The 22,828-nt window shown below is 38.6% G+C and overlaps 1 protein-coding gene across 1 annotated transcript in view; it reads right to left on the bottom strand.

Annotated features, from left to right (window-relative positions):
• CRB1 (crumbs cell polarity complex component 1) overlaps positions 1–22,304 on the bottom strand; it is a 50,470-nt gene extending 28,166 nt beyond the window's left edge. The window contains 5 exon segments of the mRNA XM_074316680.1: positions 12,045–12,227; positions 16,147–16,268; positions 17,244–17,439; positions 21,847–21,986; positions 21,988–22,304. Of these exon segments, the coding sequence (XP_074172781.1) occupies positions 12,045–12,227; positions 16,147–16,268; positions 17,244–17,439; positions 21,847–21,986; positions 21,988–22,289 (943 nt within the window). The 5' untranslated portion in view covers positions 22,290–22,304.
• Positions 22,305–22,828: the final 524 nt, after the last annotated feature.

The raw sequence follows: 22,828 nt of genomic DNA, 5'->3' as shown, positions 1-22,828 counted from the left end.
ATTTCCTTATATATTCTTCTTCTGTTTACGAAAAAAGGACTTTTGGTAGTGCACACTAAAAGCCCAAGTTTCAATTAAACTGGTAGTCCATAAAACAAAATTTAAAAAATGCAAAAGGCATTGTAATAGTGTGAGAATATACGAAGAAGAGAATAAATGTTCCAGAAAACCAAAGCTCAGGAAAAACTGAATGGTGAGCTTCCCGGCAGCCAAGACAGAAGGAGAAATGCCATGAGTGTGTTGAGGTCGCACTGTCCAGCAAAGGGAGACGTGTATCACGTTGTCCAAGAAGTTCTCTTCACTTTGGACTCTCAACTTTCTAAACAGGGTCTTTGTACAAAGGACATTTGACAGAATAACAAGAAGCAGCTCAATAGAGAAAGAATTTCTATGCAGCAGCCCCTTCATGCAGCTCTCAGGGCCAACTCTGGGCATGCTCACTCCTTACTCTTGCAGAGGTCTTGCAAGAGGCAGCTGAGCAGAAAGGGTAGCTGGTCTAGATGCATCGTATTCAAGGTTGTTTGACAAAATAGAGATGAAGCTTAGAAAATCTCGAGGCAAAAATTTGGTATAATCCCTATTTTAGCTTTCCTAAATATCAACAGTTTCAGTTGGCTTTATATGGAAACTCTGTAGCTATAGAGACACCTGAAGTGTTCACTAAAAGAAGATGCATTTACTCCACAAGCCAAGGATGATGTGTGTGGGTTGGGGTTCAGGGGTAAGCAGGCGAGAGTGGGGGAATAGCCTGGGTGGGGTAGGCGGGCAAGAAGTCTGAAAATGTAACCTTGGGCCCATTCAAGTCGTTGAATGAGTCTTAACACAGATCCAGAATTCTGCACCCAAAATAGTGGAAAAATAACCTCAGTCTAGATTGTTCAAGGTAGTTCCAATTTTCTACTTCTGTGACAGAAGAACGTCACTCTAACTCCTGTAGGATGGTGGGTTTGGGGCAGGTCTGCCTGCTGAGAGGTTAGTGAAGTTTAAAAGAGCAGCAAAATGTACCCTGAAAATGAGTTCTACATATGCAATTGTATTGTCTTTCTCCTTCCCTAGAATGTAAGTTACACAAAGGCAGAAATTGCTGTCTGTTTAATATTTTCAGGGCATGTGACAGTGTTTGGCACAAAGTCCACTCTTAATGCTTGCAGAGCGCGTGGTCAGAATTGTGTGTTACTGTACATCCAGATACATACATGCATAATTTTTTTTTCAATGCCAATGTTGGTTTTGGCATATTTTCTGTTTTGTAGCTTCTGCTGAATATAATTGATAAACAGGTTCATTAGATACTTGAAACAGACTGCTTTATACACAGATGGTATATTCTTTAGAAAATGTCATACCATCTTAAAATAATCATTGTAGCATCTGAGAGTTACTTTCTTCCTTGAAATGTCTACATAGCATTAAAAGAAGTAAGACTTTTTTCACTGAATTCATGAATCCATTCATTCGTCGTTCATTTATCCCATACTTTATTGGTTGTCAGGACTGTGCCAGGTGTGGTCTGTGGGATCAGAAAAAAAGTGATGAGCCCGCAGGACTTGTCCTCTGTAGGGACACGTGATGGTGGAAAATACTGAGGTATTCTCTGTACCAGGACCTCTTCTAGGCACTGTGTGTATAGTACCTCATTTGTTCCTTGCAAACACTCTGTAAAGTAGGTTACTGTTGTTCGCCATATTTTGTAAATGAGGAAATGGACACAAGAGAATAATGTCCCTTTACACCAAGGAAGTCTGGCTCCACAGCCCATACTTCCGAACACTGTCACCATTTCATTTCACTCAGCTTAATAAACAAATGCCCAGCTCAGAGCTAGGCACACTGGACAGACCTGAAAATTACATATCGAGTGAAACCTCTGATGGCCTAACGGACGAGAGGCCGTTTGGAAAGCATCAAACACATCTGCAGGGAACAATTTACTCCCTAAAGCCCATAAATTTTTTGACTCCCTCACATTAAAGAGTACAGAACATTTTTAAGTTCAACTATCTCAGTGGTTGGTATGCGTTCTACTTTCCCAATCAGTGTGTAAATTTCTCAAATTTTTCATGGGAGTTAAGTGGCCGTGGAAAGTTTTTTATAGTGAGACAGGAACAATCCTCATTATCACTACTGTGATGAGTTATGCTGCCATCTGACACATTGGAGGCTGTGTGTATAACCTCTGTGTCTTTAATCATTTTCTATAGGGTGCTTGGTGTGACCAAATCAATTTTCTACATTACAGCTACAGAATTTATTGCAAAGGACAAAAAATAATTGTTTGTTGAGGAAGCACTTTTAGTCACACATACACAAATTAAATTGATGTATGAATTCTCCATGGAGAAAGCCTTTGTAAGATATCACTGTTAAAGCCCTACAGAAAATAATTACTTATTCTGTGCAACTGAATGTAGACTGCTCCATTTGTTTATTTTCTCGGTGTGTTTGAAATATGGAGTAAATAGGTGTTATGCAGACAATCGGAAAAGACTCAAGTATAGCCATAGTCTAATCTCCTCTTGTTTCTCTATTATAATATATTCCTTAAAAATCACTGAAAAATTCTCTTCTCCAATATGCATTGCCTGCATAGGCTATAATGTTAAAAAGGGGGATAATTAGAGAAAACCAGAATGAAGCACCCATTTAATGGAAGCCAGTGGCAGGTCCTAGTGAGGAGATGCTTAAATGAAGAGCTGTTATTAATTAATGATCTTTCAGGATCTAGGAGTAATACTCAAACAGGAATGGTTGTCAGAGGACGTATCGGGACCACGAAAGGACATATATCCTTCACTAGAAACAGGGAGGAGCTGAGGAACCTTTCCCCTCTTCCTACTGCTTTTGGGGCATAAATTTCATCCTAACAACCCTCACCCCACAAGGACAGTTCAGCAGGGAGAGGTGCCAGGTACACCGCTAGGCTGGCTCCTGGGCCGTGTGCGTCCTGCTGGGCTGCTTTGTGGAACGTGGCACGGTGATGTGTTCAGAGAGGATGGATCAAAGCTCCCAAGAGCCAACTGCGAGAATTCAAAGGCAAAAATGGCTTCAGATGATCTGGAAAGTATCTGGGTATAAAATTTCCCAGTGTTTTAATTTCTTGTAGCATTTTACCTTTGGGGGCTTTGCAGAATTTAACCAGGGTTGAAGTTAAGCGCTCAGCTGGGTACCAGCCTCTATCATTTTTCCTAATGAATGCACAATGAGAAATTGGATTATCTTCCTTGGATTTTCTTACTTACTTGCCTAAGCTGCTCAAATCTTCTCACTGGGACAAATTCACTGAGCGGCCTTCCTGCTTCTGTGGGGGAATAAAAGATACAGGGATGCCTTAACTGCAGACAAATCTAGTTCCCTCAGTGAAAGACCACAGCTGGATGGCTGCTCCAAGCAATATAAGTGGGTTAAGACAAGAAATATAGGCCCTTATTAAAATTTCAAGGGCAGCGGAGACAGGCAAGATATAATGAATGGGATTGGAGTTTGGCCAGGTCAATGGTGTTAAAACTCACTCAGAGAAATAGATAAATTCGAGGCCCTGGCCTTTGCTTAACCTCCTATCCAAAAAATGATTCTTCTTTGCCAAAACTTTTGATGCTATTCCAGAATATCTGCTTAATAGGTGACTCAAAAGGAATGCTGCCTTCAATTTAATCATCTTGGGCTCTGCAGAACCCAGGTGTTAAGTAGAAAATTAGATAGTTTTTATCTTTATTTGCCTTTTTTTGTTTATTATTGAAATTTTTTCAAATTATTGAAATTAATTGCATATTAAAACATTTAAGTCAGAAAATGAAATTGTCACATATGAAAGAATATTTCTCATTACAAAAAAGTGCATTAAAGATTGAAATCTTAATTTTATTGTTGAATTCGGGTGCGCAGTTACACATGAGTTTTATAATCATCTAGGCAACATCTTTGTGTTAAAATAAAATTGTTAGCTTTAATAAGAAGAGACATGACAATTTCACTGTTTGCCAAAATTCACCCGTAAATCTTGCATCTTAAAAAAATTATTCTAACCTTCTGCCCCAGACTTTATTGATAGTATTTTTACTTACAATAAAATATGCTACGAATTTGAAAACAAAAAATTCTGTCCCACTATTCTTTTAATGTCCATACTGAAAGAACTTCAAAAACCATTTTTAAAGATCTAAATACCGTCTTCACTGATAATTGGAAAATAGAATTTAATTATGCACATTTGTAATTGCCTGGACACTACCACTGGGACATGGATCTTCAGTTTATTTTTATTTTTTTTAAGAATATATTCTTAGAGTTGAAAAGAATGAAAGATGTCATCCCATTCAACCTACCACTCAACGCAGCAGCCCATGATCTCATCTCCTGTGCATGGACCATTCCTATCATGTAGACCTTTGCTTCTTCACAGGGATGCCTGTCCCATTTGCAGTTAGCTTTAATTATTTGAAAGTCACTCCTTTTATTGGGCTGAATTTGTCTCTGTTACTGCCTACACTGACTCTAGTTGCCTCCTTCAAAACAAAAGTAGCATACATTCAATCATTATCTTCACCTGGGTACTTGATGCATAAGTGTGTTCCCTTTGTAACAAATTTGAGCTCTAAGTGTTTGACGTGCATGCTTTTCTGCTTGTTTGTTATACTTCAGTAAATGTTTTTTAAGAAAAGAAAGCAAAAAAAGGAAGAGGGACCACCAGATCTAGATTCCTGTGGTTTTTCAGTAGAAGGTAAACTGTAATTTTTGAGAGGGATGCTTTTAAAGAAAACCATTAAAGAAAGAAAGAAACATAGTTTGAGCAGTAGAGAGTATCTGTGACATCTGTGAAATGTTTCATTCAGACCTTTCTTGTTGTCATCAGGCCACCATGAGAAGTGTTGAAAATGGGCCTGAAATTTACGTAGCTGCATCTCAGAGGCATCAAAAGTGAGTCTGTTTCCTTTTTTGTCAGGAAGAGTTGACAGAGTGTTGGATTGGGAAATCCCTCATAAAAAATTTTAATGAATTTATTAAGAACCATTGTAGTTGAGAGACAGAGGGAGACGAGAGAGAGAGAGAAGGAGAGAGAGAGAATGGAGAAAGATGGGAGTAAATCAGGCTAATCTATATCTACAAAACAGCTATACATAATAACTGCCTGGAAAAAAAGTCAAATAATAAACAGACCTTGATCTAAACTGTGCATCCAATTAAACAAAAACCGAGTTCTCTGTGGAGAGCATGCAATTTTGCTTGGCTGGATTTTAAAAGTCTTCAACAGTTGGCTAGCATCTGTACCACACTCGGAAAGTATCGAAAGTTTCAGTGTACCAAGAATGGCCTACCCTTCTCCTATCTTTTTATTTTTTTTAAAAAACACTATGGGAGGTAAAGCAGGGACATCAAAATAGAAAAAAACAACCAAAAAATATAGTTACATGTCAACAAAACCTTGTGGCCCTACCTTGAGAAGCTAACTCCACAAGGGCAGTGCTACTACAACATTTGTCACAACGCAGTGAAATGAAAACACTTGAACTCAAAGATAATGTCAGAGGGAACCAGGCAGAGAGGGCAACATTGCCTTAGGCTGTGGAGTGGTTTCTTAGACACACACGATTGGAAACCCCCTGCCAATACCTCATACAGATTTGGCACGATCCATAAAAAAAAAAAAAAAAAAGAAAGGAAGAAAGAAATCATGAGATCATAAAAAAGGGTTCAATCTAACTATAAAGGATTTCTATTTTAACAAAAAGATTTCTCACAAAAACACAAATTCTTATACTGCATTTCAGTTTTTCTTGGTAAATCTTAAAATCCTTGATAAGAACAAAGTTGGAACAGGGAAATTGTAGATGAATTGAATGCATGATTACAGAAAGAGAGAAATGAATAAGACTTTACATTTTTACCCTCACAAACTGGGTGAATATGTTGTTAGCGTTATTGAGATGGGGAAGGAGAAGTATTTTTGTTATTATTGTTGCTTTGTTTTGTTGTCATTTGTTTGCATTATTGTGTTTTTTTTTTTTTCTTTTCTTTTTTTGGAATGCATGAAGGTAGAAAATAAAAAGGTTTGTTTGAGATATGTTATGTTTGAAAATCATTTTTAGTCTTCTAAATGGAAAAGTTAACGGAAGTTCAGGAGAGGATGGAGTTGGAGATACAAATGCTGATGTCATAAACACATATACAGAGGGTGTCAAAAAAATGTAGACACATTTTAAGAAAGGAAAAAACTATTAAAATTACGCTGATGGTAACCACTTTGAGCACCTCTTATAATTGCAGACGTCAAACGTGACTTGTATTCATCTTTTGTTATCGGTATATATTGAATATTACAATTTTAATAGTTTTTTCCTTTCTTAAAGTGTGTATACATTTTTTTTGGCACCCTCTGTATATACAATTTAAAGTCAAGAGAATACATGAGATTTCCTCAAGAGTTAGTGCATATAGAAAAGAGAAGATGTCCAAGGACTGAATCCTAGGGAAGGCCAGCATTCAGAGATGAAGAAACAGAGGGGAAAAAAGTTTTGTAAGTGCATCTAATATCTGTTTAAGTTACTTAGAATCTAGACTCTCAAACTTGATACTGTAATTAAGGAAAAAAGGCATCTCTCAGAACCATGAGCCTAAAACAGAAAGTCAGCAAATGAATAGATTCTCCTACACTCTTCTTAGGAGCTACTGAATATCGCATATACTTCATGGCTTCATTAGCCCGACGCTCCTATGTTTCGTGTTTGGCCCTCTCTGACTATTTTCATTAGATTTAGGTCAAAGGACAAGATTTAATTTTTAAGGAAAAGTGAACGCTTCATTTGTAGCCACCTTGTGCTTGAGGCTGGTGAACCTGAAAATGGAGCCCGTGTGTGTGCAGTCCCTTTGCCAGGTGGCTCTCATCCGGGCTTTTCTTGTTAAGAATCCTGCTATTTCTGTCTGAGGTTTGAAGCCTGGACCCCCTGCGGCACTACTCAGTTCTTTCCCTCCTCGGAGCAGATGGGTGAAGGAATAAACCCAGCGTCAGAGGCAACAGTGTAGCGTTCCAGAGCCCCGGGAGATGCTGATTTTAGCTGGAATAAATGCTAATTGGAGTTGGTGAGTGAACGTTAGAACTGAAAATTGGACTTGGCTTGTGAGACAGTTGGGAAACTTGTGAAAGGTATTATCACTACCATATTTTGATAAACAGAAACAAATTGTTAACATGAAAAACATTAGTCAATTGTTTCCAATTTAGCTTGGTTGGTTAGAACAGGATGCTTCAAGGGTAAGCACACAGGTCATGAGGTCATTTCTTAATTTTTAGAAGGAACATGGTCATTTGTGTTAAAAAATGCTAACTTATCAAGTTGTTGGGATTCTTATAATTTCCACTAAATTCTGTCTGGCATAAATAGCATAAACTGGTCCTTCTTACTGATTTGTCTGACTACCTTACTGATGACCTTTTTATGGCTTCACTGTGGCATCTTGTGTTTTTCTGCATCTTTTCCTTCACGTTCTTTCAATTTCCTCTGGGAAGAGACCATGATGTATTTTCATCATTATAGCCCTAAAACTGAGTCCAGTGCCCCAAACTGGACAGCTAAAACATAATAGAAAGAAGCAGCCAACATTCCTTCCAGTAACGGTCAAGGATGGTTGTACAAAATAAAGATAATTTACTGATTTTGGAATGAACTCAGCAGTGTTATTCAACTACAGGCCATCTCCTAGTACAGATTTATTTAGCTTACCATTAAAGTTATGTGACTATGTGGGCTTAAGTAAGCACGTAAACCTTTCGATTGAATGTTTATGCACCATTCTCGTTTCACATTGAGTGTGGCAGCAGTGGGTACAAAGTTGTCAATGGCGGTACATGAAGATATTTTGCCAAAGAAAAATTTTATGATTTTGAGGAATTAGACAATAGTAACCATTATTGCGTCTAAACACGAGTTTCCAAGGGTCAGTTCCAATCATTAAAATACCTAAATGGATATTCAGACTTTTCTCAATTATCACATTAAATGAGACTTTGGTTTCTCTGGGCCAAGATACCTGCTTTGCCTTCTGGAAATCCCAGAAGAAACCCTCGTGAAAGCTAGCCCTCCCTCCCAGAAGCTGGGTTCCTCTCAACAGCATTTTCTGCCTCCTGCGCTTATGTTTTCACCATTTCTCATTTTCCACAACTTAAGCTCTCTTATTTCTGTCTTCTTGAGCATTGTTTTCTGATTCTCAGTTAATTTCTACTGTGGTCTGTTTCACTTTTGATTATAAAAAGTTAGAAAAATTAAGCTCCATATATGACCATTTTCAATATGGAAGGTAACTGTACCCATCTTAAAGAGTAATGAACACATCCTGAGTTATAATAAAAAACAGGGAGTAATTCATAGCTATGTTTGCCAACCCTAATGGTTTCTTTGACTAGAGCTCTGTCATTAAATGTGTTATAAAAGATTATTATTTTTATCATGATGGAAATTTTATTTTAATCTAACAAGTGATAACTGGTAAAAAGTAAAATGTGTCATTTCTATCATCATCAGAGACCGGTGGGAGTCCTTATGGCACCAGATAAAAAAATACCAAAATAACACTACAAAGACTCTGAAAATTAACTGGACACTGGACCTACATCCTACAAAAGTAGGCCAGAAGATGTTTGCCAAACCTAAATGGGTGATTGCCTGCTAAAATTAAAATAAATAAATAATAAATAAATAAATAAATAAATAAAATTCACGTAAGACTCAGAGTCTCCTAACATAATATCCAAAATATTCAGATACAAGTTAAAATCACCCACCATAGCAAGAAGCAGGAAAAACACAACGTGAATGATAAAAGAAAATGAAATGATGTCAACACTTGAGTTGAATCAGATGGTGGAATTATCTAAAAAGGCTTTTAAAGTAACCATCATAAAAGTGATTTCATAAACATTTACAAATTCTCTTGATGTGAATGAAAAAAATAGAAAATATCAGGAAACAAACAGATGTTGTAAAAAATAATAAAATGGAAATCACAGAGGTGAAAAATACGATAGGAGAAATAGCAATTACCTGGGTGGGCTCAATAATAGAGAGGAAATAAAAGAGGATAAAATCAGTGAATCTGAGGACAGATCAATGCAATTTACCCAATCTAAGCAACAGAGAGAAAATAGACTCGGGAAAAAAAAATGAACAGAGCCTCAGGCACCTGTGAAAAAATAAATAGCCAACGAGTCATAATTTGTATTATAAAAGTCTCAGGAGTGGAAAAAGAAAGCAGGGCTGCACAACTATTAAAGAAAAATTAGATAAAGACTTTCGAAATTTGGCAAAAGTCATTAATCCACAGATGAATGACTGAAAAGCTGAATGAAGCCCAAATAGGGAAAAAATAAAATAAAATAAATTGACACCAAGACACATAATAAATAAACATCTGAAAACTAAAGACAAAGTTGAAGGTACTATCACTCTCCTATTTTCTCTCTGCAAACAGCCAGCAAAATGATGCATTAGCTACACGGAACACCAATGCAATGACAGCAGATTTCTCATTTAAAACCATGGAGTATAGAAGGAAGTGGGATGGAGTTTTTCAGATGCTGCAAGCAAAGAACTGTCTGTCATGAATTCTACATTCAACAAACCATCCTTTAGGAAAGAATGGACAATAAAGACTTGCTCAGAAAAAGAACCATGCTGGTACCCCGACTGCCAGCCTCCAGAACTGTGAGACATAAATTTCTGTTCTTTATTAACACAACAACAACAACAATCTAGAAGAAATAAGAACAAAATAAACCCAAAGCAAACAAAAAGAAGGATATAGTAATGAACAGAAGTCAATGAAATTAAAAACAGAAAACAATAGGAAAATCAATGAAATAAAAAGCTGGTCCTTCAAAAAAGCAATCAGTGAAATTGATAAACCTGTAAAAAATAAAAAGAGAGATGATAAAATCATTCATTTATCCCACACTTTATTGGTTACCAAGTCTGCACCAAGCGTGGTCTGAGGGATTGGAAATAAAATGATGAGCCCACAGTCCCCAGTGGGGACGCGTGATGGTGGAAAATGCTGAGATTTTCCTGTACCAAGACCCCTTCTAGGCAATGTGCATGTATTTTCTCATTGGAAAATTCTTCCAAAATATTTAAAGAAGAATCAGCACTAATTTTAAATAACCTCTGCTGGAAATAACAGTGTCCCTGTTTGCAGATCACAGAATTGTCTATGGAGAAAAAGCCCATGGAACTGACAAAAAGGAAACTCCTAGATGAATTCAACAAAGTATCAGGATGCAACATCAGTACACACAAATCAATCACATTTTTATATACCAGCAATGAATATATAGGAACTGAAATGAAAAATACAGTACTATTTACAATCCCTCCAAAGAAAACAAAGCCGCATTTTGAAGATGAAAAAAATAAATAAAGTGAGGAGCCTGTGATCCTGAATCGGCATTTGGAGGACAATTGATCATGATAACCCATTTTTGGGATTCACATGGGTGAAAAAAATCAACTATTTCATTACACCATGAAGATTTGGGGCAGCCAGGACTTCTAAACTCATATAGTCATTCTTGGCACATCTTTAGAAATCAAGTCCAACACACTTTTATGGAACATTCCACTGCCTCTCCTGTTGGGATTTGCAGATTCGTTGTTCAACCAAATCCTTTTATCTGATGAGGCAATATTAGCAATGGCCTGGGACTTCAATAGAATCTCCTCTTTATGACCCTAAATTTAATACTAAAATAAAATTATAATCCCCCCAAACCTTGTTCCAAGAAGGATTTAAAAGTAGCTGACAAAAGTACATACGCTCTACCAAGATCAAATAATTTAGAAAGAAATTTTAAAAAGAGGCAACCATAAGAAACAGAAAGAGGAAATTTAAATAATCCCAGGGGTGAGGTAAATACATAAATATGTTTCAGAAAAAGCTATAGGCTATTAGAACCCAGCCTTACCTACAGATTTCTAGCAGCCTATATGACTGGAAAATATGATGTATTCCAAGATTTATTTTAGGCTCTTTATCATTTATAAAGATTTATTTGCATGCATTTTATTAAGGGAAAAAGCATGCAAGCTAGAAGTTTTTCAGGAAAAATACTACTTATCCTGACATGGATACTGGAGAGGCCTTTCTCCTGTGTCCTCAAAAAGGGGACAGTGGAAGGAAATACCATCTTCTAAGAGCAATCTTACGGCAAACATTACCATGAATCAAAGATCATTAAACTTCAAAACTGATACATTGAAAAAGGGAGTACTGTCAACAGACCCTCATTTTTTTCTAATTTCTCATTTACTTTCCTCAGAAATCCCCAATGACAACTGAAATATTTTTCTCAGGTGTCACTTAATCTATTGAGAAAGAAATAAAATAGAAATCTGGACTGTAATTAGTTTTTTCTGTGCCATCTAGGCAATTGTAAGTAAATTCCTATTCATGACCAAATATGAGTACAGTCTCCAAACTTCTGAAAGTTTTCACAACATAGAAGCAGACAGAAACACAAACAATCATTGGAAGTGAGGAAGCCCTGAAAATTTCCTCTGGGCTTTAGAGTAACAATGCTGTAGAAAATGAGTCATTTAAGTTTGATATACTGGGACAATTTTAGCTACAGGATAGTTGAGGAAGATTACTTGAAAGTAGATGATTGTTCTCAGTGTAAATATAAATAAGTACATTAACTTTTTAAAAGCAAATGTGAGTAACAAAAATCTAACACCACTATAAAAATTAGTAACATAAAAATTCCAACATTTTCTAGAAAGTTTATAAGATGAAGAATTTGAGTTGGGCCCCAACTGCCAGTATAACATATAAAAATCTCTCCCCCTTCATATACCTCTTCTAGTCCTATTTGTAACATTTTCCTCGTGATTTCAGGAATTATGGTTTGTGAAACAAGACTTTCCATACCCACAAGGGGGACCCTTTGCACCATAGCAACCAAGTTTATACAGCACAGATTTACTGCTAATACACCATTTGGTTAAATGCCTGATCTACCATAAAATGCTAGAAAGTCCTGTCCACCTCCTGGGCCTCACCTGTGAATCCGGGTGGACAGAGGCACATGTAGCCGGAAGCTGCGGGGATGCTGAGTGAGGAAGGCGGCCCAGCCAGGTGGCCATGTTGTTTGTCTGAGGACAACTCCACACACTCCCCACCAGACTGGCAGGGGTCACTCATGCATTTATTGATGTCGGTCTCACACTGGGCACCTGTGTATCCTGCAGGATACACGTTCAGAGGGGCTGTGGAGTCAACACTCCGCAACACTGGAACGGATGCCAGAAAGAAGGGGGGCCACCGTCCAGGCACCACGTGACAAGAGGCAGCGCCACCCTCAAGAAGCCAGAAGGGGAAGTTCGTAGGAGGAGGGTCCGTGGACATAGATAGCAGGAGCAGTGGACTCACTTGTATTGATATATCGACTGACATTTTCTTTAAATATGTGATTAATAGGACTTGAAATAAAATGGGACTTCAGGATAAGCTGGGGTTAACCTGAACATTTTAACTGCAGGTTAAAATGACTGAATGAGATTCAAATAGTATTCATCAACCATTTAGATTATAATCCTAGTTTAGCAAATGAACTAGAGAATTGACTATTAATAAGCAAATAATGAGAATATGATACGATTGCTCATTCTGTAATTTTAATAAAAACCTGAATAGGGTCATACTTTAAATTATAACAACAACATAAATTCTGGGGCTCACCAGTACAATGCATTTGTCACATATGACCTTTGGGGTCTTTCTCAAGCATCTGAAGAAGAAACTTACAGTTGAAAAAGGAAACTAAAAACACATGTGAGACCAAGATCCCACAATCCTTTGTGGTGACCCTCCCACCGGGAATCCTCAGTCTCTTAAATCTAAGCATCTACTTTTTAAATACTTTGAATTCATACTTAAGAATAGATAAGTACAAATACTCAACAATGGTTTCACAACCAGTTTTTATAAACTGGCATTTGTTGCGCTCCAGAGGACTTACGGAAGACAGCTCCAGCTATTTTCAATTTTTCTTCTCAGTCTCAAGACTCACACACCGACCTGGTGAGGAAGTCATTTAGAACCTTCTAAATCCTTTTTTGCTCTCTGGTTCATGCATTATCTTATTTGCTCCATTCTGATTTATAGTCTTGCCGGTCCAGTCCCCACCGCTGAGGCCTGTGGGGATTTTGTTTGCTGTTCCCTTTAGCCAAGTGTATAAATAGACCCCTTCAGGCAAGGCTCTATTCAATAGTTTTGACAAGTTTTTCTGTAAAACTCTGTACAAAGAAACAATATGATACTGAATCAAGTCCCCAGGGTCCTTACTTTTTTTTTTTTTTTAAACAAATCCAATCTTATCTGGGGAACAGGAACTTTTTAAGATAAGCATTTAAAGTGACTGACACATCTTGTAATTAATTACTTTGGAAATGAGGACCCTATGCAATTATCACAGTGGGTACTTGCTATGTGTTTAATGGCAGTGGTCTCATGATCGAAAGCGATGCTGTTTTCTTCGACATGGAATAGCTTGCAGCATCAAAGCTTCTCTTTATATACAACAGTGAGCAGAGGGACAAAGACATTCTGAATTTTCTGTCTAGGCCAAATCACCATCCATCCAGTCCCCCAAGAAAGAAAGTCGGAAGCAGGAGTGTACTAAATCTGTGCCCCTATCTTTATGCCCACGTCATGTCCGTGTCCTAAATGAGCCTCGTGGCTGCCCATTCCCTGAGCGGCACCCTGGCTACGCTCATCTGGCAAATAGATTTCTCTCTTGTTCAAACTAGTGAGAACTCTTTCTTTCGATTCCTGCCTTTAGGTTTATTCCTCTCAATCATCTTCCTCTAAAGCGCCCGAGAGTTCTTTTTCAATGAACAAGTCCAATGTGTCACCTCCCTGTCCCATAGTTGGCAGGGCAGACAAGCAGCATTGTGAGCTGGCTTCTGTTTTATCTGCTCCCAGCCCATCTCTCTGCCACCAGCCCTGCAGAGTCCAGCACATTTGAACAATCACTCAGAGTTCCACGACTGCATGTTCTTTCCCGCGTGTGCTTGCTGCCCTTTCTTCCTTCTTCTTTTCCTTCCTCTCATCTTTCCTTGAATAAATGATAGACTACTACCATGTTTCCCTGAAAATAAGACCGGGTCTTATATTAGTTTTTGCACCAAAAGACACACTAGGGCTTATGTTCAGGGGATGTCATCCTGAAAAATCACGCTAGGGTTTATTTTCTGGTTAGGTCTTATTTTCGGGTAAACATGGTATGTATTAGCCACAGGGTCTAGTCTCCAAATAGGAGCTTTACATCTATTACTGGATTTGGCTTCAAAGCAACTCTATGAGGTGGACATATTATCATCACTTGAGCTTTATAGATGAGGAAACTGAGGCTCAGAGTAGTTAAGTAATTTGTCTAAAGTCACACAGCTTTCTGAGTGTGTTTCTGGGATATGCTTAGTAATCTTTCCAGTTTTCCAAAATGGTGCCTCCTCTGTCAAATCATCCCTGTACTTCTTCTCCCCTCATTTCCTTCTATAGAATGTATTACAGCTTTTTATTGTGCTAGACGCATTCCCCTGCTTTCTCCCTACTACAACTTACGCTCCTTGGAAGAAGGGGCCGTGTCTTTTTGGTCCCCAGATCCCTGGTATATACTAGCTGGCCCTGGAATCCATGTGGCTTGCATGCCTGAATCCATGAATGAATGGAACACATCCTGGTTTGTCTTTTTTAGGCAGGTCTTCTTAACCGCCTGACTCCACGACAAGCCATCTCTCCCGTAATTCCCTGTGATAGAACGTACTCTGTAGCAGTCGGGGCCTGTTTTGAGGACCTAAGATATGCCAGGCTCTATTTTTGTAATTTTACTCCCACAACAATACTACTGCAAGTTGTTTTTCTATCCCTCACTTGCAGATGAAGAACTTAAGAACTAAGAGGTGACTCACCCCAATTAGAGGCTGTCCTGTCCAGGGTGTTGGTTGAATGTTGAGTGTTGGTTGGTGACCTGGATGTGGAACGACACGTTTGGGAAATTTTTCAGTATTTGAGCCAATGACCAAAGGATCACAGACATGCCCTATTAATTATCTGAAGTGGGAAGACACGTAACGTACACGGATTTCTGAGCCTCAGAAGAAACATCCACTTCCTTGTTCATGTCCGTTTGTTTTTTTTACGTACAAAATATTTTTAACCAAAGTATGTTAAATATCCCTTGAACATGGAGATAGTGGACTGATCCCGGTCTCCAGGTTTCCTCCTCGACCACAGGATTCTCCTTTCTTTAGACAATAAAATGAATGGGGAGATGGAGATGGTGATCAGTAAGCTTATAACAACTCGATACTGAATAATCACAAGATTTTATCATTTTTTTTCCAGTGGACCAAGAAAGAAGAGAGGTGAAATGCTCTTTCATTCCTATCACTGCAATCCCAGGGAGAATTAGGTTAAAATTAGGTCAAGCAGGCTGTTTCCAAAATTCACATCAATATTAAGAGATGGCCTGATGACTCAAAATGTGACAGACTGTTTTCTGTTGATTCTGGTGTCACCGCTACATTCACGTTGAATTACCCTTGATGTGTAATTTTTAGTTCTGGCTTATGAATGTTTAACTTGTATTCTCCTTTACATGATAAATGCTTAGGGGGATATTCCTATTTCTGGAACATCATTCTCCATCCTCTGTGGGACCATCACAATCATGTTGACCGACTTCATGAATTATAATCCATGCTCCTAGGATTTCAATACTGTTTCATGGGTTTCGATGTATTCTAGGTGTCAAAGAAAACATGTTAGAGGAAAAGGAAACTTCTTCTAGTGAGTTTTTCTCCATGACGATCATTCTGAAATTGATTCTTCCATTGATTTTTTTTCCTTCTCTATTCCTTTTAGAAGGTTCTGGTGCTTGGGTAGCTTGGTAACCTACTTTAGACAATGCATAGTGTAGCAGCAGGTATGTGTGAGCACTGAAGAATACAATTAAATTACACAATGATAACTAGAAGAATGAGTTGGTTTCAAACCTTTAACAATAAGAATTTTTACTTTCAATTTGCTGTAAGTGATTTGTTTCTATTCTAAGCCAAAAAAAATTTTTTTTTAAATAGTGGACGATATTTTGTCACTTACCAGGCAAGTGACAAGTGTGACTGTCAGCACTGTCCTCACATGTAGCATTGTTGTGACAGGGTTTTGACCAACATAGAGGCAACAAGGTTTCACAGTGTGTCCCTGTGCAGTTACGGCTGTATCTGGAGAGTAAAATGAAATGATCGCATCAACTCCTGGTCGTATTGAGAGCAAATATCTTTATTCTGTCTCTTCACCTGTCCATCAACCTGAGACCTGTGGAATGTTTTTACTATTTATCTCAAAAAATGCTGGGAAATTATCTTTATAAGCCTGAAATCATTTATGTGTTTGCACATGAATACCTGTTGATCTTCTTCAATACAGCTTTTGTATTTTAATTTTTCCTGCAGAATTATTTGGAAATCATGATTGTTTACTTCAGTTTCCTCATCCATAAATTGAAAATATGTCACCGGGTTATCGTGGTAATTGAATGTGCATAGAAAGAATAGACACAGGATGTCAAGCATCAGAAATACTGAATAAATTACTAAATAATAATAAATAGAGTTGTTAATATTTGTGAAGGCAGTGGAGAATGACTTATACCATCATTTCATTGTTTTATATGGAAAGCCCATAATAAGGTCCCTTATGAAAAATGAAACAATAAATTATGAAAAAGCAGGAAAAGCCCTCATTATGTGAATGATGACTTATGTTCTCTTGCTTTAAATTAATTTAATAACACTGTTTATGTAAAATTCCTAAAGGATTTATTTTTCACCACTTGATTTCTATGCTTGTTAAATAAATACAACCTTATAATCACATGTAGAACAACCTCTAGATTTGCTTTTGCACCTACCCTATCAACAACAGGCTTATTTCATGGAATTGAAAAGCTCGCAATTGTCTGTAATGTTAACAGTTCCAAACTGTTACAACAGTGACTTGGAAAATCTTCACTCTTTGGACTGATGACCAATGAAGAATGCATTTTTGAGTAAAATATGAATGTTACAACTTTTTGTCAAAATATAAAGCAATCTGAAAATTTGAAATTAAGGAAGTGAGATCTCCAAACTCACCTGCAATACTAGTTCCGGCCAATGAGTTCTAAGCCAGTCACCCAAACACAGGTGAAAACGTGCCTGTTGCCTCCATCCACGCGCAGTCCCCTGTGGAGGCACGGCTCGCTGGTATACTCATCAATGTTGACTTCGCCATGTTCCCCTATGATCCCAGGGGTGCAGTCACAGAAATACACCCTCAGAGCGTCCTGACACATTGCACCATTTAGGCAGGGCTGGGACCAGCATTCATCAACTTCCAACTCACAGTTTACACCTTTTCAAAAAGTCAACACAGAAGAAAAGTTTTAGCAAAGTGTTAATATGCTAGCTACTTGGCAATGCTTTGTTTGCCAAAGCTCTTGTCAAGTGTTATGTTACCAAAAATAATTTCCTCCTTGATTGTAATGATAGTAACTTTTTGGCACGGGTGTGAGGGGTGGCACAGAGCAGCTGTGACAAACAGCCATTGCATACAACAGCTTGTAGCTTTTAAGTCCGTGGAAACAAGTCATTTTTAGGACAAAGTTATTGGTAACTGTACTTTGGTTGGAAGCCTAAAAGGGACTGGTCAGTGTTGTTCAGTTATTTTTAAGCAGTTTAGTTATGCGTCATATAGAGCAGGGGGGAAAAAAAAAAGCAAAAAAAAAAAAGCTCAGACTACAAAGCAAATGGCCTGGGTTGGGATCTTGGCCTTTTATTAACTGTATGACTTTGGGTGAGTTCCTTAACCTTTCCATATCTCTGTTTCCAATAGATGCAATAACCTCATAGGGTTATTACTATAAATACAACCTGTCCTAAAGTGCTTATCACAGTACCTGGTCCATACAAAGTATTTGCTAAAGAACAAAAACAATACTTGTTCTTTCTATAAACATTTCTTGTACAGATATGGTGTGCACTTATTTCCCTAAGCTAAGCGCTAAAAGATTTTACATAGGCATTTGTAAGTCCACATCTTCTGTAGTGTTGTAAAATACTACTTCAGTTTGTGACTTAAATTTAATGTAATTAGTGGTATTATTAGAAGCTTCTTCATTTTAAGATATTGTTACATTTTAAAATTCTATATCTACCCCCCAAAAAATAGTAGATGAAGATTATTTACTGAGCAAAATAAGTTTAAGATTTATAAAAGTAGTCACACTGAGATAACAAACTACCCTGCTGAATCTGTCAAAATATTATCTGATACACCACAATCAAATTTGCATATAGTTTGTAAAAGATACAAAAGAGGGACTGTCTACATTTAACCATCTTTATTTCTGTGCCTATAATCCAAAATAATCAATTATGTATTAAAATGATATTGAGGGATTTTCATCAGTTGTTAGTAGTTTGATTGATTTTGCCCCATTTCCTGATAGAAAATGCAGTAGGATAGTGTACCTTCACCTGCCATTTACAACTGTGACTAGATGCTACAAACACCTAAGTTAAAAGGGACGTCAGCATATGAAATTTGATTCTTCTTTGAGAAGAAAAAGAAGAATTAAAAATTAAGTTTTATATCAGTGAAAATGGTATGTTGTAGAATAGTATTTGCTTGCCAGGTACATGGCTTGCCATCTGAGGCCTGGCTATTTCTAACCCTGTCTGTGAAGAATTTCCATCAGTGACATTATGGGAAAGAGCCCTGAAATGGCTGATGGAAGACATACATGATCATTCTAGTTCTCTCTCTGAAATGGCTTTTCAGTATTGTTTTAACATCTTTATTTCTGCCATGTAAAATAATACAATAATAGATTCCTCTTTCACTTTTCCAGGAAGGAATGAAAAACAGAAATGATAAATACTTTAAAATTATTTTATATAATTATTTTTTAACATACATAGCAACTAAAACTATAACCTGTTAGGACTCAGTACTTGTGAGGTACAAAATTACCTTCCCTAGAATGATACTGGTCAATCATGACTTTAAGGAGAGTGACCTATGCTCACCCAGGAATGTTTGGTCAACATGGATTTCCATAGTGCTCTCTGGGCAGTTCCCATAGTGTTTGTGGGTAGATTCCCATAGTGCTCTGTGGATAGATTCCCACAGTGCTCTCTGGGTAGATTCCCACAGTGCTCTCTGGGTAGATTCTCACAGAGCTCTCTGGGTAGATTCTCACAGTGCTCTCTGGGTAGATTCCCACAGTGCTCTCTGGGTAGATTCCCACAGTGCTCTCTGGGTAGATTTCCACAGTGCTCTCTGGGTAGTTCCCACAGTGCTCTCTGGGTAGATTCTCACAGTGCTCTCTGGGTAGATTCTCACAGTGCTCTCTGGGTAGTTCTCATAGTGCTCTCTGGGTAAATTCCCATAGTGCTCTCTGGGCACCTCCCATAGTGGTGTATGGGTAGATTCTCACAGTGCTCTCTGGGTAGATTCCCACAGTGCTCTCTGGGTAGATTCCCACAGTGCTCTCTGGGTAGATTCTCACAGTGCTCTCTGGGTAGATTCCCACAGTGCTCTCTGGGTAGATTCCCACAGTGCTCTCTGGGTAGATTCCCACAGTGCTCTCTGGGTAGATTCCCACAGTGCTCTCTGGGTAGATTCCCACAGTGCTCTCTGGGTAGTTCCCACAGTGCTCTCTGGGTAGATTCTCATAGTGCTCTCTGGGTAGATTCTCACAGTGCTCTCTGGGTAGATTCCCACAGTGCTCTCTGGGTAGATTCCCACAGTGCTCTCTGGGTAGATTCTCACAGTGCTCTCTGGGTAGATTCCCACAGTGCTCTCTGGGTAGATTCCCACAGTGCTCTCTGGGTAGATTTCCACAGTGCTCTCTGGGTAGATTCCCACAGTGCTCTCTGGGTAGATTCCCACAGTGCTCTCTGGGTAGATTCCCACAGTGCTCTCTGGGTAGATTCCCACAGTGCTCTCTGTGTCGATTCCCACAGTGCTCTCTGGGTAGATTCCCACAGTGCTCTCTGGGTAGATTCCTACAGTGCTCTCTGGGTAGATTCTCACAGTGCTCTCTGGGCACCTCCCATAGTGCTCTCTGGGTAAATTCCCATAGTGCTCTCTGGGCACCTCCCATAGTGCTCTCTGGGTAGTTCTCACAGTGCTCTCTGGGTAGTTCTCATAGTGCTCTCTGGGTAGATTCTCATAGTGCTCTCTGGGCACTTCCCATAGTGCTGTCTGAACGGAGCCACTGGCACTTATTAAACACCTACCATATGCAGGGGTAGAGGGAGGTAATTTCATATGCCTTCTTCTGTTTCATCCTAATCCATGTAAGGTACACTGACTTGCCTGTGCACATGAAAATGTTTCTGCTATTCCTGTGTTCTCCTGTCCACCTTGTCAACCCACTTTTCCATGGTGCCTTTACCTATATGACATTGGATTACGTCCTTTGGTACTTTAGTCATCTATATTTTCTGGAAAGTGTTAACATAGAAAGCCAAATCAGTGGTTTCAAACAGTAACACTTTTCTAAATTTTATTTTTTAATTTAAATAAAATCCATACTCGGAGGTCTATACCCAGATTGCTTCCTAATGCTTAAGACAGACGTTATAAACCATTATTTAAGTACTGAAGCTCCATTTATATGTTCAACTATTTTGGCTTCAAAGTGACCTTGATATATGGTATAAGCCCAGATGCAATTTCAAGCAACGATTTACTTTGGGGAGATTTATTTGTATTACTCTTAATATTATTTAACATCATTCTTATGGTAGCTCGTTGCTACTGATAGAGACAAAAACGATTTGGTCTGTGTGGGCATGATGCCAAACTAGCTGAGTGAAAAGTGATAAGTACAGTCAGTCATCCAGATGTTTTTGTATTTCCAGATGCTTGGCTTCACAGATAAAACATCTGGGTAACTGACTATAACTTTCATATTTTATTTGGATGTTTATTGCTACTTGCTTATAGCCATTAAATATATACAATTAATTGACTTTCAAAAAGTACCAGAACTGTGTGGTGCATTCTGTGTGGAAACATTCATTTTATGGCGCCGTATCCTTATAACTATATGTAGCTAAAAACAGCAACAGTAAACTGAAAGCTGTTACAGTGAACAGCTTCTGTGGCTGATTCTGTAAGAAATAGAAACATCTTAACTGTAAAATCCTGTCACAAAAATTCTTCCAGGGACTAAACTAATATTAAAATATATATAAAGTTTCATTCAGACTAACCCATTTCAGAGTGTGCGAGATGCTATGTTTGAAAAGCACGCTACTTTCATTTGCTATTTCCAAGAGATTAAACAAGAAGTGACCTCTTTCTTAATAAAATCAGAACTTATCTCACGTGCCGTGCTCCATCAGTCTGGCTGTCATTGCTGTTCACACCAGCTCTAGAAGCCCTCAGCATGTACCCAACCAATCCAGGGATACATGCCTTTCCAGCAGGCTGCAATGTTGGGCTCTGGGCAGTAGAGGTCACACTTGAGCTGGGACCGTGAATGGCCCTGACCTGGAAATCTGGGTCCCAGAGAACCCACTGCCTCCAGACTGAATCTGAGTTTTAAATAATGTAGGGCTCCATTTGGAGCAACAACGGTGACAGTACACAAACCTTTAAACTCAGTGGATTTGTAGTGGTTTAGGAAGCTTTCTATCGTGTGATTAATTTTCCTAAGCAATTGGATGGGCGATAAAACGTCACCTCTTCTGTTACATTAAAGAAACAGAAAGTGAATTACATTATCTGGGATTCAAATCTAATTACACTTTCCAGAATAATCTCGGGGACAAAGACAAGTGTATCTTCCGACCTTGTGGAGGCACGTAGCCTCATTTCTGCAAGGATCTGAGACACATTCATCCACTTCCAAGCCACAGTGCCTGGCTTGATATCCAGGGACACATGCAGGAGCAGCCATTGTGTCCATCCTGGCACACTGCCCCCTTGTGGCAAGGGCCGGAAGCACACTCGTCGTGGTCCAGCTCACAGAATCTTCCAGCATATCCAGCAGGGCAGATGCACACAGGATGCACAGGGGCCTTGGGACAAGTCCCCCGGTGCTGGCAGGAGCCACAGGAGCTGCTGGCAGTTTCACAGGTCGCCCCGTGATACCCAGGGGGAAATTGGCACAGAAAGTTCCTTTCTTCTGGGGTGTTCACACAAGTGGCATTTCCTTGACAGGGGTTGGGAAATCAAGGATCTGTCATGGTCTCACAATCTTTGTCCAAATTCATGGCTGTGTTTAAACAAGGGCAATTGTTGTCTTTTGCAAAACCATGGCATGTTGAATTGTTTGGGCAAGATTTGGAGAGGTGCCTGGAGTCATTTTTATTGCAAAGGGAATCTACAAGGGAATGAAAAATGTCGATAAAGCTTACAAATAAGTGATTGAAGATAAAATTACAGAAATCTTTTCCCACTCCTCGTGCCATGCCAAACAAACTCATTAGTGGGACACATACATCGCTGTGTGTGTTCTAACAATGAGTTTTGTCATTAGCGATGAGTTTTACAAATATTTTCTGCGGAATCTTTATGGCAGTCAACACTTTCCCTCCAGCACTTATGCACAGAAATTTTACATGTTATCAGGAGGGTTGATTTGAGAGCAAACCTTTTCTGTTCCCTGTGGGAAAACTTGGCTAATAATCATCCTTTTACTTGAGATGTTTTTCAGATGCTGGCTATCCTCTCACATCTTCAAATGCATGACTGGCTTCTAATTGTTCATGTCACTTCCTGATAA

Source organism: Rhinolophus sinicus, linkage group LG12, assembly GCF_036562045.2.
Source record: "Rhinolophus sinicus isolate RSC01 linkage group LG12, ASM3656204v1, whole genome shotgun sequence".
NCBI lineage: Eukaryota > Metazoa > Chordata > Mammalia > Chiroptera > Rhinolophidae > Rhinolophus > Rhinolophus sinicus.
This window is presented reverse-complemented; position numbering and strand designations above follow the sequence as displayed.